The sequence below is a fragment of the Varroa jacobsoni genome, unplaced genomic scaffold (assembly GCF_002532875.2).
Source record: "Varroa jacobsoni isolate VJ856 unplaced genomic scaffold, vjacob_1.0 scaffold_349, whole genome shotgun sequence".
In the NCBI taxonomy this organism is placed as follows: domain Eukaryota; kingdom Metazoa; phylum Arthropoda; class Arachnida; order Mesostigmata; family Varroidae; genus Varroa; species Varroa jacobsoni.
The window spans coordinates 42,797-69,071 of NW_019213251.1; the positions used below are offsets into that span (position 1 = coordinate 42,797).

General features: G+C 38.6%; 1 protein-coding gene and 3 long non-coding RNA genes across 10 annotated transcripts in view; 2 read left to right on the plus strand and 2 right to left on the minus strand.

The window, feature by feature from the left end:
- Stim (stromal interaction molecule) overlaps positions 1–18,448 on the plus strand; it is a 37,669-nt gene extending 19,221 nt beyond the window's left edge. For 3 of the 7 annotated variants that reach the window (XM_086967959.1, XM_022831732.1, XM_022831731.1), the window contains exons 3-14: positions 7,617–7,708; positions 8,041–8,150; positions 8,530–8,821; positions 9,125–9,279; positions 9,625–9,934; positions 11,190–11,389; positions 11,654–11,758; positions 12,412–12,609; positions 13,555–13,909; positions 14,285–14,442; positions 14,986–14,997; positions 15,822–18,448. In XM_086967959.1, coding sequence (XP_086824085.1) covers positions 7,641–7,708; positions 8,041–8,150; positions 8,530–8,821; positions 9,125–9,279; positions 9,625–9,934; positions 11,190–11,389; positions 11,654–11,758; positions 12,412–12,609; positions 13,555–13,909; positions 14,285–14,442; positions 14,986–14,997; positions 15,822–16,030 — 2,172 coding nt within the window. In that variant the 5' untranslated portion in view covers positions 7,617–7,640 and the 3' untranslated portion in view covers positions 16,031–18,448. Of the gene's footprint in view, positions 1–7,616; positions 7,741–8,040; positions 8,151–8,529; positions 8,822–9,124; positions 9,280–9,624; positions 9,935–11,189; positions 11,390–11,653; positions 11,759–12,411; positions 12,610–13,554; positions 13,910–14,284; positions 14,443–14,985; positions 14,998–15,329; positions 15,344–15,821 lie in introns of all 7 variants that reach the window. The other 4 variants (XM_022831729.2, XM_022831726.2, XM_022831727.2 and 1 more) reach the window with 4 other exon arrangements.
- Positions 12,032–13,633, minus strand: LOC147753611 (uncharacterized). Its single transcript, XR_015310662.1, has 2 exons — positions 13,512–13,633; positions 12,032–12,627 (listed from the first exon to the last, which is right to left on the minus strand). It is a non-coding gene; the product is annotated as an uncharacterized LOC147753611 (long non-coding RNA).
- On the minus strand, positions 17,474–19,830 carry LOC147753612 (uncharacterized). Its single transcript, XR_015310661.1, has 3 exons — positions 19,558–19,830; positions 18,999–19,043; positions 17,474–18,142 (listed from the first exon to the last, which is right to left on the minus strand). It is a non-coding gene; the product is annotated as an uncharacterized LOC147753612 (long non-coding RNA).
- Positions 19,831–20,637: 807 nt separating this feature from the next.
- On the plus strand, positions 20,638–25,351 carry LOC111259589 (uncharacterized). The gene is made up of 3 exons (XR_002679713.2): positions 20,638–21,089; positions 21,221–21,385; positions 24,540–25,351. It is a non-coding gene; the product is annotated as an uncharacterized LOC111259589 (long non-coding RNA).
- The last annotated feature ends 924 nt before the right edge of the window (positions 25,352–26,275 follow it).

Genomic DNA, 26,275 nt, shown 5'->3' on the forward strand with positions numbered 1-26,275 from the left:
GGCATCAGAGTGTGATCAGTACATCTGACGGATGTGTACAAAAACGCACGTCTGTTACATACACCATTTCATCAATGAAGAGTAGATTGTTCTATAACCTTCTATCAAGCGTTCAAGGCATGGTTTATTACATTTGAATGGACATATTGGCTGCGATACAAGATTGAAACATACTTGTTTGTTCACGTGAGAGTCCCGTGCAAATGTCGCCGTGACTGCTGCCATGGGATGTTAGCGATAAACAACTTGCAATAGCTTGTTCGTAGACTATTTCGCAAAGGATTTCGATTGTTTCTAACAACGTCCCACTGTAGCTGTCCACCCGCATTTGCGCGAGAGAACCCGTTTGCTTATCGGTGACAAGCGACATACATTTTGGTTTTATCGGTTACATCACGCGTCCGGGTGGACGTGTCATGTCTGCACAGCGACATCGTTAGTTCAGGTAAAAGATCGTCAATAAAAGCGCAAAATCCGAATATGTTGGGATGACGCGCTTTTATTGACGCTTTTACAAAAGTAGTCATCGGAGCTGTGTGGGTATTCGCCCGTGGACTGTGAAGATCTATTCGTCTACGTTTTCTCACTTGCGACCGGTGGCAGTTCAAGTGCAACGAGCGTAGGTGAGACTTTGTGATATATGTATATATATATAAGCACAGAGGAAATCAGATCACAAACCGTCTTATTTACACAGCTGTGCCACTGACCCTCATCATCATTGATTGTTGCAGCAGTAATAGTAACAAAAGTAAGGCGTAGTCGGGAATCATTGCAGTTGGCAACATCATTCGAGTAAGAAAGAACAGGGATTCCCGACCACTTTAGTGTCAGCAGATGTTCGATAATAGACTCGGATGAAAGATGACATCGCCTCGGGTCAAGGAGTAGCATTTATATACATAAGTGTTTTGTTTGTTACACGCACTCGGCAGCCAAGAGTTAGTTGATTGAGGACATTCACGGCTAGCTGGGCCGGCTAGATCGAATCTGATGTTAGTGATCTAATCTTGTGGGATAATCCTTGACTGAGATGAGCAGAGGACATCGTGGGGTAACTTGGGACAGACATGTAGATTTATTTTGAGCTAGGATTTTGTTTGCGATTCCGAGCGCCCAAGTTCATAATTATATATATATATATATATATATATATATATATATATATAATAAAGACCATAATTCAAAGCGTATCTTCCTTGTGAGGTCAATTCGATTTTGATTCAAGTGTTTCGTATGATACGTTCGTACGATTAGTCTGTCAGTATTTTGAAAAATGTAAAAAACGTAAAATATCCTCCAAATAACGAATATATAATTTGTGGTCCTCTCAGTCACGACGATGCAGCAGTCTTCCGACATAAATGCGAATGCTCATTTAAAACAACGAGCCGAGCGAACGGCCAATGTACATAGCGTTGAACTTGAATGCGAAAGCTAGGGATCTATACACACTTGAAAATATCGCAGTTCTTCTCAGATGATTTTGCTCACTTTATAATAATTTATATTTGTTCGCAAGAATACCATATAATCGGTTAGGCAAACCGCCATGTTAGCAATATTGACCTAGCATGCTAGCATCTAACCATCGTCATGGATCGTATTGTTAATCCTTGAACAATGGTCAACTCTAGCGATAACTGATGTGGTCGATCGAAATCCTATAAAGGCTTTTCCTATTTCTACATGACACAGTTGTAACTTGACATTGTCAAGCTTTACCCACCCCAGAGGTAGTGCCGAGTCGAGCAGTGACGTGGTCCTATATCGTGCCTGATTATTCGTTATCCTACGACAGGTCCATATGCTTTAAAATTTTTTTGTTGTTGTTCCAATCTTTTTGACATGACGAGTTCTAGATTATTTGACCTCTACCATTCCCCGTTCCTGTCGCGCCATTCGAATGCTAGGTTCAGTTATCAAATAAGCTGTTAATCAACTTGATTTGATATATTATTGATTCGAGAGACAGGAAAATAGGCAATTTTTTACTCTGTACCACAACGGCGCTGTTAAACAGCAACTTTCGACAATAGACAATATGTGTTTGTTAGATGTTTGCTCGAAACATGCATATATGTTAAACATAGGTAAATATAGTATATGTTTATTATGTATATATCGCCCATCGAAGCGACATAATTGTTGAAGTATGACGATCCGGCATCTTTGATTTTTCAAAACCCTACGTTTACCATGGCCGCCTCCATGACCCTTTAGAAACAGAATCGAACGAAACAGTATTCACAGCGAATTCCTACGTATAGACAGAGGAAAACGATATATAAGCAGCGTAACGGGTGCCTAAAAGCATGCAAATCTATCTAGTACAGCAGGGCGTAGCAGAATGTACAGATCTGCATATATAATGTCTGGTTGTGGAAAGGGAGACTGGCAGGAAATCCACTGGGGTGTTTGTTATTGGTACGCAAAAGAGGGCCTAATACCCTGTAAATGCTGATCTCGTGTTTTGCCGTTCGGTTACCGTTGCAAGACGCTATAATTGTATAGGAAAAGCTCGAAATAAATTTTTGCGCCATTTAAAAATAGGAATTGTATCAGTGTGTGAATGAATTGATGTCATTATTTTGACATTCTGAAGAGAAAGAAAATTACTATCGAATTAGTTACATGTTCAACCGTAATGCCTGAGTGTACGTATCGGGGTGGGCGATCAGTTACTGATCAGGAAATTGCTGTACTGTCTAAAGGCATATTCATTTCGTATGGAAAACCACTTTCAAGAGTTGCCCTGCTACGTTACAGATGATTCACTGCCCTACCTGTCCTGCTGAAGGGGTCGTAATATTAAACATTTGATGCAGGCAGAAACGTTTAGTGCAGATCCTTATTCTTATTTGTTATCCTTGTGCGTCAATACAGAGTAATTACCATTTCACGCAGAGAACAGCTTTAACTGAACTGGAAATTATAGCACGTTTTTTTCCTATAGGACTTTTACGAGATACAGAAGCCGCAATGCTTTCGATAGCATTATCCACAAAAAAATTCACTTAGTGTTTTTAAAGGTGAAATTTTCTCATACTGTATAAGAAGCACGGTTTTTCTTCATCGATTAAAGATTCATCCTTGGTGCGAAAAAGCCTTATTCCGATAAATAGTAATTCATACCGAGGATGGAAACCATTTCAATTTACCTTGATTGCTTGCTATATCTATATGCGTCTGTTTGCTATATACAACTGTCAGATATTTTAAACTTATAGCCGTGAACAGGACATAGAAATATACGCTGTTACACAGATTCGCTCAGCAGATTTACATACACATTAGTATCGAATTTGTTCACGAGGATATAATATTTTTCTATGGCAGGAACAACTAGGAGATGACTTTCCCCAGTAGCACTCATGGGCAACATTGCAGCTGTACCGGTTCAGAGCATAAGTGATAAATCTTCCTTAAATGCTTTAATCATGGTCTTTAGCTCGGGAGAGTGCCCAAGCAGGCCTGCTCTAGCTGAAAAGTATATACGTGAATTTGGGAAAATACGTAGCGGACAAGCTGATTTTACAGCACAATTATAAGCAATACTAAGTAGGTCATATTGGACAGTAAAGTACGGATATGATTCATTCGTACAACCCTAAACACAAACAGCAGGTGTACAGAGCAGATATAACCTGAAACTACCCCGATGTTCATATAAAAAACGTATCGCCTGATGATGTCAATGCCAATCTATCGAAGTGTACTTTTTCTACTAACACAAATTGTATTGTTCTAGTGTCCGTGTTTTCGGCAAAACTTGGTTTTATAGCAACTCTCTGATCTCCTTCAGTCAGAGGCTTTTCTGTCAGGGTTACATGTATGTTGCTTCTTTATTTATTTACACCGGTCATACGTTTGTGAAATTGCATTCAAAGTGCGATTCGAAAGGAAACTTCTGACAGTATCCAGAAATAACCTGTGAGTAGAGTCAAACGATAAAATAGGACTAAATGCGTGCAAATAAGAAGGATAAACGATTTAATGCTATTTTCTACATTTCCTTTATAGTAATTATAACATGCCTTTTATGTGTTAATTTCCGGCGAACGACTGTAAAAGGGAAATATTGGACAAAAGTACAAGCGTGAAATGATTAGAATAATTTCTCTCGACGAACCTCGGTAATGTACAGTATGCAAAATCTATATAAACACTTGGATGCACCATAGCTTTCCACTAGACTTGCAATGGTTTGTATGGATTAACTTTTGAGTTGATCGTTTTCTTTAAGATTCCTACTTTCACGCCGATTTCGAATGCGTTAGTTAAATGCGTGCAAATATTCTCTCACGGGCTTTTTGGCCTGCGTTGTCCTATTAGTATTCGATGTAACGTTTTTGTTCACGGTGTACCGATACCGGTCCGGTTTAAGCTTTCAAATGAAGCTTTCATCCTGGTCCTCGTTCAGCGGCTACTGCTATAATCTTTCTTTCTTTAATATTTCCTTTGTCCCTTTTTCTCCCTGGATGGAAATTCTACGCGGTCTTAAAATTTTTTATAGGTGGCCGATTAACTATGAGGTGTTCGAACTGTCAACGAGATAAGCCTAGGCGTTCAAATATTACATGCTTGCACGACCATCCGATTTCTGACGTTGTGTAGTTTGTCCATGGGGTGGTTAATGAACCACTGTGCACTTCACGCACAATGTCTTATTTTGTTAGGAAATCGGCCGGTGTTTATTGTGCGGCATGAGAGAGACCAAGATAGCCTCGTCGTGCAAACCTTCTCATGCAGGTACCCAGTTAACTCGCTGGTTGTCTCTTGTGTAGAAAGGTAGCTGTTGAAAGGGAGTGGCTGCGTTCTGCGCTGGTAACAAAAACGTGTCAACACCAGCTAGTTTGCGAACTTATTTTTTGCCACACGACTTGGGATCTGCCAGAGATTGTTGTTGAATACATCAGCGATCAGCGGGCAAACGCCAGTCCACAAGGTGAGCTTTGGGGTCTTGTATTGGTACAGAAGTATATCGTCAAGAAGAGCTGCAACTAAAAGTATAATTGTGATAGCTTGCTGATTTCCGGGCGTAAGCCAAATGAGCGTCTAGCGCACAGATTTTCATTACCGACAGCCAGCCGGTTGAAGAGGATGTCAAGAAATTTGCATCGAGGAACAGGGCTAAACTCGGCTAGAAGGGAGAGGCGTGTATGCAATTAGCCTGCCATAACGGTGTGCTAGACACTTTATCCGTAGAGGGTGCTCAGATCTGAGGTTGTCAGACCCGTTAACTGATTGGAATTTTACGCAATCGAGTACAAGGTCATCACGTTGCTATTCACTGAATGGAATTCAAAGATACAACAGTCTTTATAGTAGAGGAAATCTCGACGACTACATCGACGATCTGTGCTTGGATACAAAAGTTGTCATTAATATAATGATCGTTCTGTACGAAATGTAGCTTTTATTGGTAAATACCTATGCAGGAACACCAACTGCATTTATTCTTTTCGACAGAAATAGTTTATAGACCCTTAGTAGTCAAAACAAACTTACAACTTGTTAAAGTGAAAAATAAGACATGCTTGAAGTACCATCTTTAGGCGTTCGAGTTTATGCGACGATTCCCTTACGGCATAAGTGTCCGCTTTATATCCATTAGCTTCTTGATTTTAGTGACTGATATGCTTCATTGGTGTTCTTCTTTTTTATGGCGGTGTGCGCTTTTAAACAGCGCTGAAGGCCGTTAGAAAGTGTCTGAACGGGCAGAGATTTAGACGTTGTACTATTGATGCATTCCTTGCATCGCTCGTTGGAATAGCTCTTCCGAATGACAAGTCCTCTCAATAAAAAGTGGTTGTCAAAGGTCTGAGATTATGCAGTGAATCGAATCGAACGCGGCTAGTTTTAACGATATAAGGGAATATGCGTACCAATCCGTCCTGATGATGAAGAGATTTCGCCTAATATTCACATTCTCTTATACGTTCTATCATTTTATTGATATCGATGTTGCAATATTTTTCACACTAATTTTCAGTGTTTAATGATTGCCCCTTAACAATGCCGTTTGTAATTAGTAACTTGTAGATTTACCTTCGAGTTGATTTAAGGCACGACCTAAAAATGTGAAAAGGAAATTTCGCCAGTGACATTTTAATCGTGCGAGCAGTGGTCAAAAGCAGACTACTTGAGCCTTCCAACCAGATTGTACCTAATACATAATATGTTTAGTCAACAATATGGTTAGCTAATGATCGAGGGCGAAATGGTTGACAATACCTGTCAACACTCACTTTAGTATATTGCTCTACATTGCATTTGATGTTCTCTGCCAAATCCCTATTATGTCGTGGTGTTAAAAATGCGTCCGTTACGCATAGAAGCGAGTCACTGAGCAGACTTCGCAAGTTCGGATCGACCTATAACGTGTTGAATGGACGTGATTCGGGTGGTCTGGCCACCGCTAGGTCGTCCGGTGCCGGTGAAACTAATCTTGCTAAATGAAATAGTCTGCTCAGAACCGATACGGGCATGTGTGATCAACGTTTGACAGGAGCGTAACAAAACGATGTTCTTTAAATTTAATTAACTGACCAGGAGGGTAAGTGGGGCTAACCAGGCATGGAGACCAAGACTCGCCTAAGACAATCAATCTCTGCGGCTAGTTAAACCGTTTTAATGCTAATTTTTAATGGCATTGTTTCGTAGTGCATATATATATATATATATATATATATATATATATATAGCATAATTACAATTAAATGATGTTGCATGTGCATCCGTTGCAAAGATCGTATGAGTTTTTTGTTCAACTCAAAGTCGCGTATACGTATGAATATTCAATTCAATTAGCGGAATGTTTAATTATCCTTTATTAAAAAAAAAAAAACTCTACGAAGACTAAGCGTTAGCGCATTACTCATGCTAAGGTCAAAGAAACAGATACAAATTTGGTCTTCAGTGACAAAGAAGGCATTGTGCGATGTTGCCCCTGCTTAAACCAGTGCAACCTTTCACTTTCTGTTTTCGCCAGTTTCAAAAAAAGTGTTCTAGACCTAACAGCTTTTTATATATAAAATATTTATATTGTAATAGTGTTTACGTGGCAACTGTTGCAAAACATAAATTTGAGGTGAAATGTGTGGAAACGGATAAAATCCTTATTGTGACAAGACATTTCATGACTTCGATCGAACTAATAACCTTGATTTGACCTTTTCTGGCATGATCTACCAGAGACATGCCAATAGCCTGTCGATCCGATCAAACAATATTGACTCTAGTGTGTAAGGGCGATTCAAATAGTATTCTGCTATCAGAGCGTCATTATACCTAGCAAAATCGCTCAAGGGGACTCGAGCGAAAAGATCAGCTTGATACCGCGGACTTCATTCAGCAGTACGAATCGGCAAAGCAGAATGCTCGTATGCCATGACCAATTATAAAATAGCCCGTACACAGCCCAGCCTACTTATTCGATTCCATGCAGTTGTTTTGTCGCTTATGATAATTCGCCTTTTTATAATAGTATTTTCTTGAACCAAGCAATTTGTGGATTTAAATCAAGTCAATAAAATGACGTCAGAAAAAAACGAAGATAAATTTTGTTCTGTATAGCGTTTTTGTACTTACTATATTTCTGCTTCGTCTTGCAGCGTGCGAAGTGACATCTTCTTGCGATGACATTGCGGGCTTCGAAGCGATCCGGGCACTGCACCGCCAGCTCGATGACGATGCGTCAGGAACGGTCGATATTTCAGAAACGGACGAGTTTATACGGTAGATAAAACAGATGTACCTTGAAATCGATTTATTTTTTAACTGCTTCGCTCCCTGTCCACAGCCAGCTCAGAGAAGAAATCAGTGTTGTTGACGGGACTTTGGGGTTTTGCATTTGGCTGCGTAGCTTACCATACGCTAGGCTCGGGGTCGTTTCACGTGAATATGATGCGAGTGCATGGCCGCTGCCGCACCGTGATTATGTGCGCAAGAAGCTACGCAAATGAACTATTATTAATGTGAATTTCCTATTAATAATTCATTACTGTTGTTCTCGCTATTACTTTTACTGTGTTTTAGAGATGAACTTCAAAACCCGAACGGCAATGAACGGCAAATAAAAGCTTTCCATGGAACTGATACGTCGATATCAGTTCTCGAAATGTGGCTTGGTTGGAAAAATAGTGAAGGTAAAATTTATACAATCGAAGAAATAAAAAACATCTACAATATTAATATTATTTATTATGCGCAGGCTTTCTTTTTCCGAAAGAGCTGAACAACTAATCGATAGCCAAGTATCTGAATGAAATGCTTAGGTGAACTATTCAGGTCGATTTTCTTCATCCGTATCCGAGTGATCCTAGATTCAAATGACTGGCAAAACTGCATCATTTACCTTCTCACAGAAATGTGCTTGCTCTGGTCCAGTGTGTTCGGCAAAGCTTTAGCTAGGAACCAAATCTTCAACCGTACGATGATTGTACGTTGTAGATGATTCTTTCTATTCACTGCCCTCGTAGTCTAATTTGACTTGTATTATCTGCATCCATGTCCTGTGTTATACAGTTCACAACTGGACGGTTGAAGAGACAGTATCGTGGCTGGTGGACTGTGTAGATCTTCCACAATATGCGCGGGTCTTTCACGAGAACCGTGTCGACGGACGTGCCCTGCCGCGGATGGCAGTCCAGAGTAATGCGTATCTATCAAGTGAACTCGGTATTAAGGATCCGATTTCGAAGCAGAAGCTCGTCCTCAAGGCTATGGACGTCGTCCTTTTCGGTCCGCAGCGAAATCACAACTGGCTCAAAGATGTGATTCTAGCGGTCGTGATTTGTTTAGCTTGTATGATTGTGTGGTAAGGATTGTCCGCAGTGTAGCACTCACACAGTAAGGACAGTAAGTGGATGGGAGATAGCACGTTTTGCAGAAGGGATAACTCAATATTTGCGTATGAATTTACCTTCATATTTTTGTTCTCCAGCATAATATTATAGTGAATAAATATAATACTCCAGCATAATAAATATAATACTTTATCTAGTACATCGTTCAGGGCACGAACCAGATTCCAAAAATCGATTGTTGTCAGTTCTTCCACTATAAGTTGCCTTTGATGTCTAGGAACGTTCTTTGAAAAATGAGTATGGCTACGTTTTAGGTACCTATACAATCAGAAGCAAAGTTCAGACGAACAAGTTAGCAAGTTGATGAAGGAGCTAGACGGACTACTTGAGATGCAGCAGCAGCTTGACAAAGCCCGAAGTGAAGCTGAAAGTCCCCAAGAAGACATTTCAGGCAAGAAAGAAGGTCTTGGTAAGAGTCTGCTTCCTCTCTTGCGGAATATACATCTGTTACCGTAAACGATAACATGTAATAGATACTGCGTTAGAATAGCATAATATAGTTGCAAAGTTCGTCGTTACTGCTTCTGTTTAAGTACTTTTTTACGTTTGATTATTCTACAGCGAGGGGGGGGGCATTAGTATGTTATGCATTGAATCCTTTAACAATCTCATAGTATATTCAGTTATGAAAAACAAATTTTATTATATTCTAGTGTGAAGTTTGAATTGTACAGAGAGAAATATTTAGATTGTTTAGCGTTGCATAATGTTTATTTTCCCATTGTATGATTGGTATTGCGTAATATTGTACTAGCCTACAACGATCCAGAGATGCAGATCTACAAGCTACAAGAGGAGATACGTTTTCTTCATGAAGAATTGGCGAAGGCGCAGAATGTGCCGCGGGGAATGGCCCCTCCCCAATTACAGCACTGGCTGCAACTAACCCATGAAATCGAGTTAAAGTATTTCCACGCAAAGAAGGCAGCTGCTGAGAATCAGCTACGGAAAGCCAAGGATGAATGCGACAAGCTAAGACGTAAAGGGCAAAGTTTTATGGGGCCATTTAGGTTAACCCACGGTGGAAGCATCGACGATATTGACACAACGATTCTTAAAGCAAAGTAAGTCTACTTTATCGTGTTTCACGGACACAAAATGCAAAACTATAGATGATAATATGTAGTGCAAATCACCTAGTTTCATAATAGCATCACCACTATTTACTCACACATTTGAGCGTTTTCGGATAGGATAGGAAGTTTCTCAAAGACCATTTGTTCTTCAGGCGAGTGGCAGGAAAATATTTAGAATTATCTCACTTACTCCTTATTGGATTTCAGAGCTTGAAAAGTGTACGTGCAAATACACAGAGTGGCGCGTGTAAACTGAGAAATTTTCGTATGCTTCGCCTCTAAGACCGTTTCTGACCAAGAACAGATATTGCAACAAAATATTTTATACCTGCTAACTATCATCCTTAACGATCGTTAACCGATTTGATACCTAAATCACTAACTAGTCATTTTCGAGACATTCCTTCTTTAACCCGCGAATAACTTTCATAAGAAGTTATGATATTGGTAAAAGTATCACTCAAATACGCTACACAAAAATTCCAACAGAAGTAAATTTTGAGCTAATAACAGGCCAAAAGTTTGAAGAATTTGCATTTTTCAAAGCGACCAAAAAATTATAAAAAAACAACAGTAAAAAATCTCAAACTAATCCTTGTAGCCTATCTGGATACCCTAATCGGCAACGGATATTCTGTTTGGAACAACGGTTAGTTTTAATATCAAAAATGGCTTTTTGAGCCTTTTAAATCGAAATCCTATTGACAACATTCAGGCTTAGTTTATAAAAATTTCCTTCAGACCCTTTAGAGGTAATGTAAGAAAAACCGTGAATTTCGAGCAAAAAATAATTTTGAATCTTGGCTGAAAAATGCGCCGAAGGATCGGAATATGCTGTCGCTTTGTTCTCGGACGAACTGGCTTTTAGCTGACTGCAGGAGTAGTAGATGAATGAAATACATGCCCGTTACGACAACAGTTATTTAGTTAGTTTGAATGTATATATATACATTCAAAATTATATAATAATAATTGCTATATTCTTGTTATGATTATTTTCTCAAATTCCCCACTGTACGTCTATGAACAAGTGCACTGAAAATAGATGCCGCTATTGCCTTACAATAATCTGTTGAATTTCTTGATAACTTCTTAGTAAATTTTGTTGAAATTTCGTAATCGATAGTGTATAAAAGCTAGGAAAACCATCCTATAATTTATGAGCAGTTCAGCGATATTGGACTTATCAGTAGTCATGGGAAACTTATAATATTATATCTTAATTATGCCTGGCTATACGCAGACAAGCGCTGATTGAGGTTAGTAACGATAAAAGTGAAAGGCTGCATCGCTGGCGGCAGATTGAGCTGTTGTGCGGCTGTAATATCACGTTAAATTGCGGTCTCGTGCAACTCGAGGCCCTTCTTCATGGACGTGTCATCATCGCCAATCCTGCGCATGGCCACTCGTCTCATGGCAACAACAGTAATACGCCCACTGCCGGTGAGCTAATCAGCCAATAATACAGGAGATCCCATTGCACGCGACAGAACAAAGCAAACGAACACATAACAGTTAGAACAGAAATTACTTCAAACGACTATGAAGTTAGCATTCTTCTCGATGTAGGTACCGGCTTCATGATCATAAAATGCGCTCACTGCACTCACTAGCTTCCTCCTAAAATCCCTTAAAATGGTCGTTCATGCCTCAGAAAACGTCAAAGGTGAACTGATCGCGAAAATGCACTTCATATTCAATTTTTAGGAAGCACTAAGAGCGTTATTTCTCGATCCGGCAGTGAGGGAACCTTAAGCGGAGACGACAGCCCGGGCTCATCCTCGTACAACAATAACAACAATATAAGCAGTGGTACGGTGTTAGTTATTAACTAAGTATTAAGATGCCTCCCACGTTTTTCGTTTGCATAGGCGTAAACTATTTCGTAAATTATGTTGCTTTCAGGTTGGCGTTGTAAAGCAAGTAACTAAGTGCCCGGAGTTCTAAATTTTTAACATGCTGAAATTCGTTGATGTAGTTATACTATAATACGCGTACGTGATTTAAAAAAAAAAAACAGGTGTAATTGGAATGACAAAGATTTGTACAATAATGTTGAAAAACAAGTAAGAAAAACAAGCCTAATGAAGGCAAAGAATATAAAATCGTATATGTATATTAACAAGCAACAAGATCCACTTACGGGAATCCGGTTATGTACAATGTGATACGTGTGAGTAATATTTCCCGTCAGTCTTCTATATTATGGATTGATCATTGTAAACTTCTCTTGTCGCGTTTCTATAATCGTTTGTCTAACACATTTGCACCGACCTTAACTACCACATCCCGAGAACCTATACAATGTGGTTAGGTAATTACATTTTTATGCTGATTTTTGTGTATACAATTTTATATCACTCTATCATAAGCCCGGTTTTGTTCTGTGTGTCTCGCTACCTTTACTAATGACGCTCTTCAAAACTTGAATGGATCAATAATCTAATGGCCTTGGCGTGGTAAAGTAAACCAGTTGTTGCGAGGTTCGACGGCGATTCTGCTGGCTCCCTCATTACGGCATCAATGCTGCCTTGACCAGCAAGGTCAACTTGTAGACGTCGCCCTCAGTCATCAGGTATCCGGCACCCGAAGTTCTGTCGTATCAGGCGCTGAAAGAGCGCGCAGCAGAAGTCTCTGTCCGGAGCCAATTGACCATCATGCGGGTAGGCTCATCATCCGCTCTGCAAATGTAATAGTAAAAGACCTGCATTAAACTTGCGCAGACCTCAGCCTGCTGATTGTGTCAGCAAATGTACACGTTGAGTTCATTTTCTGGTTTGCCGCCGCTTGAATAAAGTCGCTCAGCCTTCAGTTTTCTGCTACTATTCTGTGATTTTTCAAAAGCAGAGGAGAGAGTCGTTATCGACCAATTTGATGATTGTCTTTTCTCCGCATCCTCATTCTTCGCATATGTGTGCATAAGTATGCACGGCTGCAAGAGCACATTATTTGATACAAGAGGAAAGACATGTGCACTTATCGAAGTGAATAAACACTTTAATCTGACTATAGTGAACAATACGTCTTCTGATGACCTCATCCGTTGTAGGTGTTTGTGCATGTTTTGTTGATGGCGAACTTAAAATTTCAGTGCTTAATTCATAATTGAGAAACCCACCCAACGACCTGGGCGAGCCACAATTTCGTAGTACAAACTAGCCTAGCTTCTGTTGCCCTACTTCTGTTATCCTATTTCTTAGGATATGTGAAGAACAGAATGTTCTATACATACTAGTACCTTACACAGTGCTCGTTATAACACAATGGCCTATTGTTTAAATCATATGCATGTTTATTGATTACTTCAAGCATACATGTATCTGCTATATATCTGAAAAACAACAACATATTTTGCCGATAGATACGGTTAAGTTTCCATTGTCAAAAGTTTGCGAGGCGTACGCTTGGTGACGCTCATAGTCATTAAAAATGCTTATAAATGCTCTAGTAAAGTTGTTTATAATTATAATTTTCTGTTGTATTCCTATTCAGTATACAGATATGCTTGTAAATACTTGTTTGAAATACAAACAACATAAAGATGTTTGTTTCATCATATTATTACTGTTTTCCAACGCTTCTCCATATCGCGGCGCTCCATGGTATAGTTGCATCGACTGCTAGCATGTCGGTGATGTCTTCTAAGGCGGCCAACACTGTATATGGTGTGCCCCCATCCGGGCGACGTGTTGGAGTCCAACAATCACAAAGTCTCTATGGAGATTATTACGCGCAACAAATTATGCAACAGACGATGCACGGTTTTCATCATTCGAGTGGTTCTGGTGGTGCGTTGGCGTCATCGGGTATCGGAGGTATGCCAATGGTTCCAATGCCGGGAACGCCGCCTGGCAACAATTCAGCGCCTTTGTCAGCCGTGCGCCGAGAGGAACCTGATGGAGATTTAACGCCGCAAGTTGGCCATACCTCAGTGTCCTTTCACGTTGGAGCGAACGGTACCTCGTGAGTATCATTTTTACTGAAGTATATTCCAGCGGTTAACATGTTTTAAAACTGTTATTTTTCATATATTAATTATGGTGTTAAATTAGCGAAATTTATCGTCTAATAACAATAATGATTGTATTCATAAATGCTAGTTAATGTAATGTTTGTACGATAAGACAAGACAAATATGGTCTATTCTTAATACAGGCCTTAAGTTTGCTGCGTCTGTTGATATTATATCAACGTTGAGATTAACTTATTTAAATTAAATGTCACCACCTTTATATAGAAAGTGCGCTTTTGTATCCAACCAACGAGAAAAATAAACATTGACATTCCCCAAGCGGGTCATTGTTATCTCATATTGATACCTACTTTTTTTTATTTTAGGCCCACATCGGAGAATGGAAGTGCATTTGCTGCTCCAGTGATGAGTTCGTCACGAGGGGTTCTTCTAAAGGGCACCAGCATAGATGGTTCTACCGATGGTGCCCTCGATGATGAGCCGAATGCCAACCGAATCAGTAGCGCAAAACCTAAACGAAAAGGTTACTGTATTGACTATCTTTATACACTAGCCCTATAGAGTACCAATCAGTTGTTCTGCCGTACGTGAAATAAGCGAAGTATCTATTTCTATCAGGTATTATTGATTTATTGGTTGAGATCTCTACCATTTCCCTGTATTTGAGGTAAACCTTTTAAAAGATTCTATGGATTGCATGTCAGCGTCACAAAAGCTCATTAATTAATAAGGCGAACAAAAATCTTCTTGTTTCAGAGCAACAACAAACAGACAAATAATAATGTGTTTCAATCCGATCGTATATTCGATTAACTTGAGTGAGCAGTTTTTATCGATTATTGAAAATTATTTAACCTGTATTTGAAGCCTCAACAGATTAGTAGTTACTTTTATTGGATTATTACTAATAACTATTAATTATAATTATATTAATAATAAGCCAGATGACAAACTAGGCGTAAGTTCAATATGTATAAAAGAGACAATCTGAGATAACCAAAAATGACCTGAGATAAAAACCCGGTCGAAACTAATTTAAGTCTCACTTGCTGCTCATTATTTGCAGGAAGCAAACGACGTAAGTTTAAGGCACGAAAAAACACTTTAATATTTAATCTGTTTGCTTTTGCTTAATCAGTTTTGAGTATCGTGATCCCTCAGACATATATTCCCTACCAGCGTATGGAGGCGTCTAAACCTTCTGAATTATCGACTTTAACAAGCTTAGCCATATTATTTTTCCAGAGTAGTTTCCAATTTCCATTATATTGCACACTTCAGAAGAATCGCATTATAGAATAATTACTCACTCTTTGTCTTTCGCTTGATTTGCGTGTTTTACTCGCACCGCGTGTAACCTCACCCCTGAACACCTAAAAACTGATCTACGCTAAACTTTGCTACAAAAAGAACTACTTATAAAAGTAGGTGGACAACACAATATGGGGTAATTTAATTGTATTTAGTTTTATCACTGCCAGTTCACCGGCTCAACATGTTCCTAGTGGTTAACTAAGAGGAAGTGAAACGGTGCTGGCAAAAAAGGAAAACTACTTCTTCCTATAACTTCCTACCTAAACTTTCCGGCCGTTAGTTACCCAGCTTAAACTCTGTATTTTCGACAATCAGTACTCTATTAAATTCGGGCTCGTTCTGAGCCAGATGGAACAAACTAGCCTGTTGGTTTTAAATGCATTTTCTACTTTTATCCTCAACAGTGCATCATCTATTAAACCGTATTAACCAATTACTTTTCATCGGTTTCGGACTTGAGCAAATTATCTGAGTAGGCCGTTTTCGAACTAATTCTTTCTAACTTAACCATATAATATCTTACTTTCGACTCGCCCTTTTTGCCGCGCTGCTTCGCGACACATCCCGATTTGTAATCGGCTCTTTCAGGGAGTGCTTTAATGAACGCGATTAGAAGCTCGCTCACGTCAGCAACAACTTTAGTCGATTCGGAGGACAACTCTTCGCGAGGCTCGACGCCCGCTCTAGATGACAACGTCTCGCAAAAAAGTATCCGTAAGAAGACCGGTGTCTTCGGAGCCATCAAGAAGATGTCCCGTGGTAATAAGGACAAAACAACGGCCGATCGAGACAGCTGAATTGAGGAAAGCCTGACTCGCTGATTCGGGAGACTCTGATATAATCGATATGTGAGTCGCATCACATCGCTTCCCTCACTAGGAGAGCATGTCTGCCGTTCTGTAAATCTCGACGCTGTGCCGAATGTTTTCAAGTAAAAAATCGCTGTTACACTGTGTTATTACTAAACAATCTAAATTTCTATAAGCGCACGTACAATGCAGAGACGAATACTTAATGATGTTTGTTACTGATTAGGGTTATATTCTAACTCTTCGTAGTGAACTTTGCACGAATTGCCTACAAGAAAAGCATTCAATGGCAATTAGGTTTGTTACTGATTTTTCCCGGAGTTTCGGGATGTGACACCGAATGATTATAACGATAGTCTCAGTTAGCTTGAGAGAGAGATTAACGCTGTTGATGTGAAACGTCAAAGCATCAGACACCCGTTTCTTCGCCCGCTTTTGTATATGCTCGGATGTACATTGTTGCAATTGAGAACAGGACGAGTTGTTATCATCGATTGGATTGGTGTCCAGCTGGCGCTTAGTGTTCATTAATTAGTTCGTATGTGTGAGAATAGAAAAGAAAAAGGACTAGGCTGCGGGAGCGAAAAGGGACAAGAAAAAAGTTCGCTACCCAAGATCACATTATGAATTCTATGTGTATGTGTGCAAGCTGTAATATAATATAAGATGAAGTTAGAAAATTGAGATTTTAACGATGGAAAAGGGGTAGTTTTAATGCTAGAAAGATAGAAGATGCAATCCATGCCTACTTATTTCATTTAGACGAGACTAAAGCAGACAGAAAATATGCTTTTGGATAGCTCTGGAAATCGGGAAATTTTGAGGATACGTTTGCATGCCATTTAAAAAGAAGACCCACCTGTCTACAGAGGCAGTTGAATTTGAAGGTCGTATAAAAACGATGCCCATAAATAGGTAATCAAAGAAAAAGACGATATCTTCCATAACACTATATATATATATATATATATATATATATATATATAGAAAAACAGCAGCACAGGAAATGAGATAATGGCGCTTCTGCACAATAGCGTAATTTTTAACACATCGTGAAGGTGCATTTCAAGTGTCTTAAGAAACTGTGCAGCGAGTACATAAAGAAAGCATCTTGAGACTAATGGCCCAATCTATCTACCTCTATAGCCGATGGAAAAGAGGAATTTCTTATTACAAAAATTAACTCTTAATATTATTGTTAGCACATATATTTTTCATGATTAATTGTACTAGTTATTATTTTACCATAAAAACTAATTTACTGCACATATTCTATATATTTACTTATAAAGATTCCGGTGCGCAGCTAACTAAACTGTGCACGTATTTCTGTAATATTAAAAACGATGTGCTTCCATTGTTTCAAGTTATTAGATAGCGTTCCCAGATATCATTTCTGTATTTACCCGTAATCGTAAATTACTACTTACATTGTCTGTCACAGGTTTTTGTCCTATATTTAAACTTGAAAAAGTGCTTGGTAATTTTAGGTTTTCAGGTAGAAAAGATTGATTGCTCGGCAAAAATAATTTCATCGACGTCCTGTTCATTTGATTTTTGTACATCTCAAAATGTACAAAACACATATTACATAAACTATTTTAACAATTGTCTGACTCATTCTCTAAATGCTTCCACTATCCACATATGTTTACTTTCTGTGCACTTATCTAAGTGGAAGTTTTATTAAATTCATATTGCCTATCCTTAATCCGTGTGAACTGTTGTGAGAAATCATAAAGGATGCCCATATAAATATATATATATATATATATATATATATATATATATTTCTTAAGTACTTATATATATATATATTATATATATATGTATAAGTGTTTAAGTAATTGACCCTATCTGAGGTCGCTTTGTACATGATCTGTACTTCTATCTCAAATCAGAGATGGCAGGGGACAAACAACCAATAAGCAGCTACGCAAATCTCACAATGTACAAAACTTAAGAGGCCCTGCTGTCTATTGAAAAAAGTAATACAATATGTTATTAACACTATGATTACCTACCATTGCAGCTGCTGAAGCTATAGTGTAGTGCTATTTTTATCGCTCAGTATCCTAGACGTCCTGTTTATAAATTGAGCTGTAAAAGATACCACAAAAGCATACACGATAAAGCACGCAACTAAACACATCATGGGTAGAGATTTAAAAACCCATTATATCTATATTATGGGGCTGCAATGTATCGCACGCGCTAGTGCTACGATAGGAGCAATAAATACACCGCAGGCTAAGAGTTTCGTGTAGATTTCGCCTCATCAACACCCACAGCTGCGGGTCTTCTAGGAACATTTATGGAAATGGAAGTTAGGGGCAAATGGACGAGATTCAAAACACATGAAAACTGTAATTATATAAATAAAGATGTATTTTGTCTCTTGTTTAATACAGCTGTGCTCGTAGATATTGGTGGTTATGTTACTTTAAGTTTATGAAGTTTGTTTAAAATTTAGTTTAAGTTTAACAAAAGACTACAACTATTTGCTGCGTATATCATTAAAAACTAAAATTTCCGTAAAAGCAGCCCTCGCTCCTATTAAAAGACATAATTTTAGGAGTCAAGGAGGTGTGTAAAAACTATGATTTCGATTAAGAAAGCTAAACTGCACGTTTTTGTCCATACGTAAATGGCTAGTACGTTAAATAATAACGGTTGAATTAATTATGCGTCACTGATTCTGTTTCAAATACTTAAAAATTATGATTACTCCTATCAGGCTCTGTAATAAATACTCCTATTTATATAAAGCAAGGATAATTTTTATACATTAGGACTAGCATTGATGATAGCGTTTTGTACAATCGTAAATAAACTGAACATAGCCGATTATACTGCTAGCGGCAAAAAACCGCAGCAAATATGGAAAATTGCATTATTAAAATGTATATCTGAATTCGATAATTGAAATTAAAATAGGCCAAGAAATACTACTTACTTGCATTGCACTCGAGCTCTCCTGGGGGAATATACTTCAGCTAAGCTGGAAATTATGGCAAAAATTTTCAAGATGCGGGAATATATTTAGACCTGACGGTAAATCAGCAATTATATTTTGATATATTCATAGATAACGTTGTCACAGATATAAATTAGCGAGTGAATTAGCGAGCAGCAACGTTAGATATGTATGCATGCTATTTAAAAAGTTGCTCGATCGAGATCAACGAAATTTTGACGGTTATAAGGGCAATCGACTACGTAATTTATTTTTATTAGATGTTCTAGTTAAGATTCTGAAATTTATTTGAGAGAATGCTATCTAAAGATATACATCATAAAATACTTCTACTTGTTATAATTTTACTTCGGCAAAGAGAGGAAAAAGAGCTAATAGGTTTCTCGGATGTAAATATTGTGCGAGCGGATGAAGAGTAATCGCTGCTCCGAACAGGTAATGTCGTATTGTATTTAGCAGTTATGGTTAATACACTCGTGTCAGAAATGGCTAGAAGAAAAGTGGATAATCTATAAAAACCACAATGGTTCTCAGGCACCTTAGTTTCGTTTTAAGATAAACCTGGCTGCACAGACTGCTTGAAATCAACTGCTCTAAACATGACCAGCCTATTGCTATAGACTGACTGGAAGCTTCCCTTAATTGCTATCTTTAGAATCTCTTCTTAGACTCAAGGTCTTTTCGAATGCGTGGCGCCTTTTGTGTCGATAACATTGTCTGGCCAAGAACCTCCAGCCTAGAATTGTCTGCGCTAGTCTGTAGCACTTTTATCCATAGCGGCACTGCTCGTAATAGATACCTCCAAATCCTATCATTGTCGGAGGGTCAGGTGGTAACAGTTGGTATTTTTTTGTTGTTTAAAAAAATTAATTGAGATAAGCTCTTGGAACATTGTTCGGCCGGCGTAAACTTCTCCGGTCTCAGCGAAACGTGAAAGCTCACAGACTTAGCGAGCTTTTACTAATAAAACTTTCTGTCTAGAACTACTGCGATATCGATTCAAGCTGCACCCCACAGATAAAACTACGTTTCTTTATTTAATCAAACTTGCTATCTATATATAAAGCTAGTTAGTTGCAAATTTGAGATTTTTATATCTTCAGGTTGCCTCTTGCTCGAAGAGTTTCCTGGGGATAATTCAAATAAGCACGAAGGAGGCTTCTCATGCGCCATGGTCTTGCTGTTTCATGCCCATTTTTTTGTTTGCGCCCGTTGGCTTTGATCGTTTCGTCTCGTCAAGTAGCTATAGCGTGAGCCCTATTGATTCTATTATTTTCACGAATAGTTTACTAGTTGGGCCTAAAGATCCTTTTGTTCTAAACATCAAACTAGTGCTCTATAAAGACCATGACAATACGCACTGACCTAATTATGTCTTTTTCCGGGGTAGTCTTAAAGAGCATCACTGTTGTGTAGTCCAAGCTCTTGTGTATTGTAATTCTATAAGATAGAAAAATTCACTTTATTTGGAAAACCTTTGAAATTTTATGTGAAGAATGTGAAGTTTACCATCCTTTACCTTAAGCTGCCACGTTCCAAGTACCAAGAAGATTTCATCATTTAAGGAAAGGAGGCTATCTTTGGCAAAAAAAAGAGAGAGATTCATGATTAGCGAAAAACACGCGCACTTATCTAGCTTTTTTTTGCTCAATCTGCATATGCTATTTCTAGTTTGAAACACGTTTGAAATCTCGGTAAACGTTTAAACAGACGAGACTGACTAATAAAAGAGAGGATGACTATAAAGACATTTAGGAACATTCCACAGAACTAAATTCGTCCACACAGTGAATCTAACAAGAAATTGAATGAGTCGTACTGTTCCATTCCTTTTTCGTTGACCCGTTTCCAGGTGCTCATTGTTAAGTTGTTCTCGATGACACTGATTACTAGTAAGTCTGGGATTACCAGTGCGCCACTATTTGTCAGAAGCGATTTCAGTGCTTTTTGCGTCTAGCTTTCACCGTGATCAAGTGTTATGTATAGTTCTACTGCAGTTAAGTATTGGTGAGTGGTTCTTCTCAGTGGTAAACAGGGTATGCCCACACTCTGCTTCGAACCCAAATTACGGTACGTGCTTTCAAGTTTAGTAGGCAAACATGTTACTACCGCATGGTCAGAATGTCGTAATCTAGGCCAACAAATGTTGGCTCTCAAAACTAGTGCGATCCTCGATTACCTACATTGGTTTCTCTCCATAGGCCCTGAATTACCTCTTTAAGAATGCGTGCTGTGTCACGCTCTTTGCGACATTTCGATTCCCACAAGCCTTATCTTCAGTAAAGAGCAATTCTGGGACCGCGCTTCTATACTTCAGCGACGCTGCGATATTTGGGTCCTTCGATATTATTGTAGCCTTAAAGCAGGTTAGTATCTCGGCTCGTACCTTTCGCACTTGTGTCTTGATAATAGCTGAGCTTGCCTTTGTTTTGACCTTTGGGATCGGCTGCTGATGCTTTTTGTCGCTGCCATTTCATGTCGCAATTTTTGTCAAAGTTGTCGATAAAAAAACGACAGAATATTTTCGAAAAAATATGAACTCCCTATAAAGCATGACGCTGCTTTAATCATTTATAAGCTAATTTGCTAAGAAAGTTGAACGAATATTGCTTTGCTTGGAAAGCCTTGAATTGTCTATTCTAGGAACAATGCTTGGCTTTAGCACAATCACTAAGCCTAACTTACTAAGCCGGAATATAGAAATGTCTCTTCTAGGATATTAAAGCTTATTATCTGATTCAGCTTTTTTAAATTATAAAGTCAACATATTTGCTCTTTTTTGTAAGAATAATATATATAAACTTTCAATAGTTTTTGGCTCTATCAAAATCTACATTTTGAACAAATAAACACGACCACCTACATCTTTCTCTCAGTGTTAAGTGTCAGTCAATATATAACGGTTATTATAGTAGATCAAAATTGCCAACGTACTCCCCAACACTTCCAGCATATATTTAGTAAACTATGAAACAAAAGACAACAAATGAGATACTCACAGAAACTGTACAAGTAGCATTTATTCATCGTCTTCTTCACCATCATCCGTCTCTTTCTCTTCCTAATGTTGGTATCGCCCTGATCACCGCAATCGATTCTTATCATCATCATTAGAGAGCAATATGAGTAACTATTCAGTGCTATTCATCGGCCTTTTCCAATTATCGTTGCATTAGTTGTATCTTACCTCACTTTACACTTAAACTACTCAAATCTTCCTTGTCACGAATGCTGATGTCATTTCGTTTCACAAGCTGTATCTTCTTCTTTGTATTATATTCTGGTTATTGTCTAGTAACTATATCATCATAAGTAAATGAATAAACCTCGTCGTCTAAATGGCGTCAGACCTGAATCCTTCGCATAGTTACTTTCGGATCGTAAGCCACAGCCACCATTCCGCATTGTCACACACCCCCCAAAGCACACCGCCGTACTAAGGATCACCACACTTAACTGTTTCGTTTTTATCATAATAGTTAATGATAATAGTAACAAAAACTATACTATAATGTTAATCTCCTTAACCTGGCGTGGCGTACTCTTTTCCTATCGATTGCAAATTAAGGTAAAAGATCGGCGGATCGAACAAGACATTTGTCAGAGCGATGTTGGAAAGTCAGAAAATTTGTGTATTCTAAGAAGGTCAGCCAGTTGTTCATCGCCTAGCTCCAATAAGCTATACTGGCACAGTATGCCTGTAGAAATGAAAAAGCTAGCCTTTTTTTGAACGTATATTGATACGCATCGTGCATGATTTACATTAGTAAAATTCGAAATAATTCCATATGGGATCCTCAGCAGACTCCAGCTTCAATCAGTCTTCGCGAGAAAAGCAAAGTCAAAGAACACACGAATCGTAGGCGATCTAACTAATGTTTATCTAAGCATGCATGGAAAAACAGCATATGTATTACTTCTACATGTATTTTCCATATACACCACCACAGAATTCGTGTTACACAGCTAGTATTACAACTTTGCGTTGGATTCAGGCCTTCACTAAATTTCCACCGCGGGGAATCGCTATTTCTCTCTCTCTTTTCTCGCTCTTTTGCTCTCTCTCTCTCTCTCTCTCTCTTTCTTCCTATATATATATATATATATATATATATATATATATATATTCATCAATTAATTATGTCAGTCACGGACACTAGCTCTTTATAACGAATATATCGTAAGTTACAGGCGAGAATGTTTCGTTAAATCAAGTAGTATTCTGGCTCGAAAAGAGTCAGGTCACAAAAAATTTTGGCAGACTCACAAAGAACTCAATCTGTTTACTGCTCACCTCTTGCAGGTAAATTTTACGCTATTATATAATTATAGCGTTTCTTTGACTCTTTATTGTCAATGCTCTTTTTATCTCTATCATGAGTCTAACATTTTTGTCGCCACTTTTACGATCACATATTTCATACCTGGTATACGGTAGCAGATAGTTTTCATATTGGACAAGAAGGTTTTGGGATGTAGATCAAGAACAATAAACTGACTTGCCAGTAGGCAAGAAAATGTAATCAAGTAAATCGTGTGTGTATATGTGTGTTTACGTAATGATTCTCTAGAACAAACCTGCCACTCCGACTCCCTGTTTCGCACTTGTTGACGATGACAGTCATAGAAACTTCTCCCGAATTGTGTAATCTAAACGACGGTTAGAGCGTTTACGATTATCGGTTGCCCGTTGTTATTTACCGTTCATAAAGGCTAGGTCTGACTGTTGTTGCTTCTATTATGCCCTAATTATCATTATAGCTTCAGCCGGTACATCATCGTTTTATTGTTAATTGACAAAAAAAAACGTAATATATTGATTCTGCACGTTGTGCCGTTTCAAAGCTACAGTCGATAGTTGTTATAGGCTACGCAGAATGCTTCTGATTAATTTCATTCATTAATAATATTTTCTGTGGCAGCAAGAGCTGTCTGTTATTGTAGAATAAAGTTGCTGATGGGTACAAAGATACTCGGAATAATCACCGCGATAGTCATAAAATGTGTTTAAAGTGCTGGTGATAGCGTAAGCTCCGTCAAACTTATTACGTTTGCACAACTTCAGTTGCTTTCGTGGTTTGGGTAAAATTGGTTTTACCTATTGAATAATCTGCGTCAGGCATTTCGCGTCCATAGTTATGGGCTGGGAAGCTAATAACACTTATTCGTAAAGAGACACTTAATCATATATATTTTTTCCTCCATTGAAAACCCTACAGCGACTCCACACCCAATATCTATGCATGGTAATATCGTACATCTTACACATATCATTAAAACAACAAGCAAAATGAAAACAGTTTTATGAAGGGGGTTCACTTTTTTGTCGAATTTGAACACAAAACAGAACAGAACGGACTTGATATAGCAGACGTCTGCTACAAGAAGCACAACATACGATACACTCACAGAAGCTTTCTCTATGTGAAGCATTTTTGAAAGAAGGAAACAAACATAACTTTCTTCATCAGGAATTATTAAAGTAAATTATATCAATCTCATTTGACTATGGCATTACAGGTCGTACTAACGCGGCTGCAGAGTCAACTGGTTTCTCATAAAATCAAGAAAGCTATGACTCCCGTCAATAAGGGTCGCGAGCAGATAATAAATATAGACAAAGAGCGAAACCTGCTTCACGACAGGTTAGTAGCTTCGTACAATAGAAGAGGCTACATTCTCTACAACAAGCGTTTATACGTAAAAGGGGCTGTATCCCCGTTTTAGAAAGCATTACCAAGCATCGTTGCGATCGTAATTATTGACCACTTAATTCTGTATTAGTTCCGCGTTCAACTCTATGCATCCACTACAGGCATGCGTTCATCTCACAAATACGAGGGGATAAAATGTCACAGGACAAAACCTTGGCGGGTGTACAATGTCATTCTAGTCGTATGGCCTATCGTCGCTGCCATGAGAATCCCTTTTTCTTTCCTCGATGGTAGGATAGCCTGAATTTATGCGTGTTCAATTCGACATCTGCGTACAGCCTTGTTGACGGAGAAGTAACTGTGCAGAAATATCACTTGTTCATCGGTTAGCGCCACCTAGCCATTATAATAAGAAGCAACGTAGAGCTTTTACGAATAAATTGTCGATTAGGTTTTAGTACATCCGATCAAAAAACTTTTCCTTATCAGCGGTTCTAAAATGGCGTTGCCCTTTATCAGGATAGCTAATGTTAGTAATGCTTTTTTTATTTTTTCACTAACCTATATCTGACTTATACGTATATTTTAGATAGGATTGCGGGATAGTTCGCCACGTATTATTTTATATGGCGCGTTGCCCTGCGTTTTTTCAAATAAAAATTATAGAATATTACGATTCCTGTGCTGTTTTTTGTTGCTGCGCCGTATTCCTCCAGCTACCAAACTACGCGGGTCAACAATTTGTAGTCTATTGTCAAATTTCTCAGGTGCTACTTTCGGATCGGAAGTCCGCCAAATCTTGTACTGCTACCTGCTCCATCTTTGGACTGTTCCCACCTTACATTGTCAGACTTGTCACAATAATTACATCGATTAAATGATCCCGCATCGCAGCCCACGTTCATCATCTGTATGCACAACAAACCGCGATCTATAACATTCAGGCAGCATACATCTGTCATCCCTCTTTGAAGTTTTGTCAACAAATTTTTATTTTGTTCGTCTTCGACTTTCATCGGCTCACCTTGTGTCCCGCGAAATTCGAATGGCTATTAGCAACACTGACGTAACACACAACAGTGAAAACATTATTCAAATTTTAACGGATCCCCCGCGTTAGCAACATCAACAACCCGCCTCAATCGTTGCCGCATCTTGGCCTTCGTCGCACTCACGCTCGGTTGATTATTATCAGTAGCCACACTAAACGCATAAACTAGTAAGACATAATACACAAGATTTCAGCAGGAAGTAAGATCTGGCTGGGTATTAACGAATACTTCATAGCCGCTCACAAGAACATCTCCGATGATTTACAATGCAGAAGAACGTGAAGGTCGCACTTTAATTTCGTTAGAAATTCTGGCTCAAACCTCGCGATTATAACCTATCCATGCTTCTCACCGCGTGCGAAACAATGACTATTTCCCGCGCTGCTTCGAAACTCCGCGGGCTTAAGGTTATATTTTCTCTTATTTCATGTTTCTCAATCAAGACGGCACCCTTCCACCTAACATTTCGCCTTTTATATAACCCCAGCCTAGGTGGTTCCTTAGCTCGTGTTAGTCTTACTTTGCCTAGCCTAGTTTACATTCTATATAT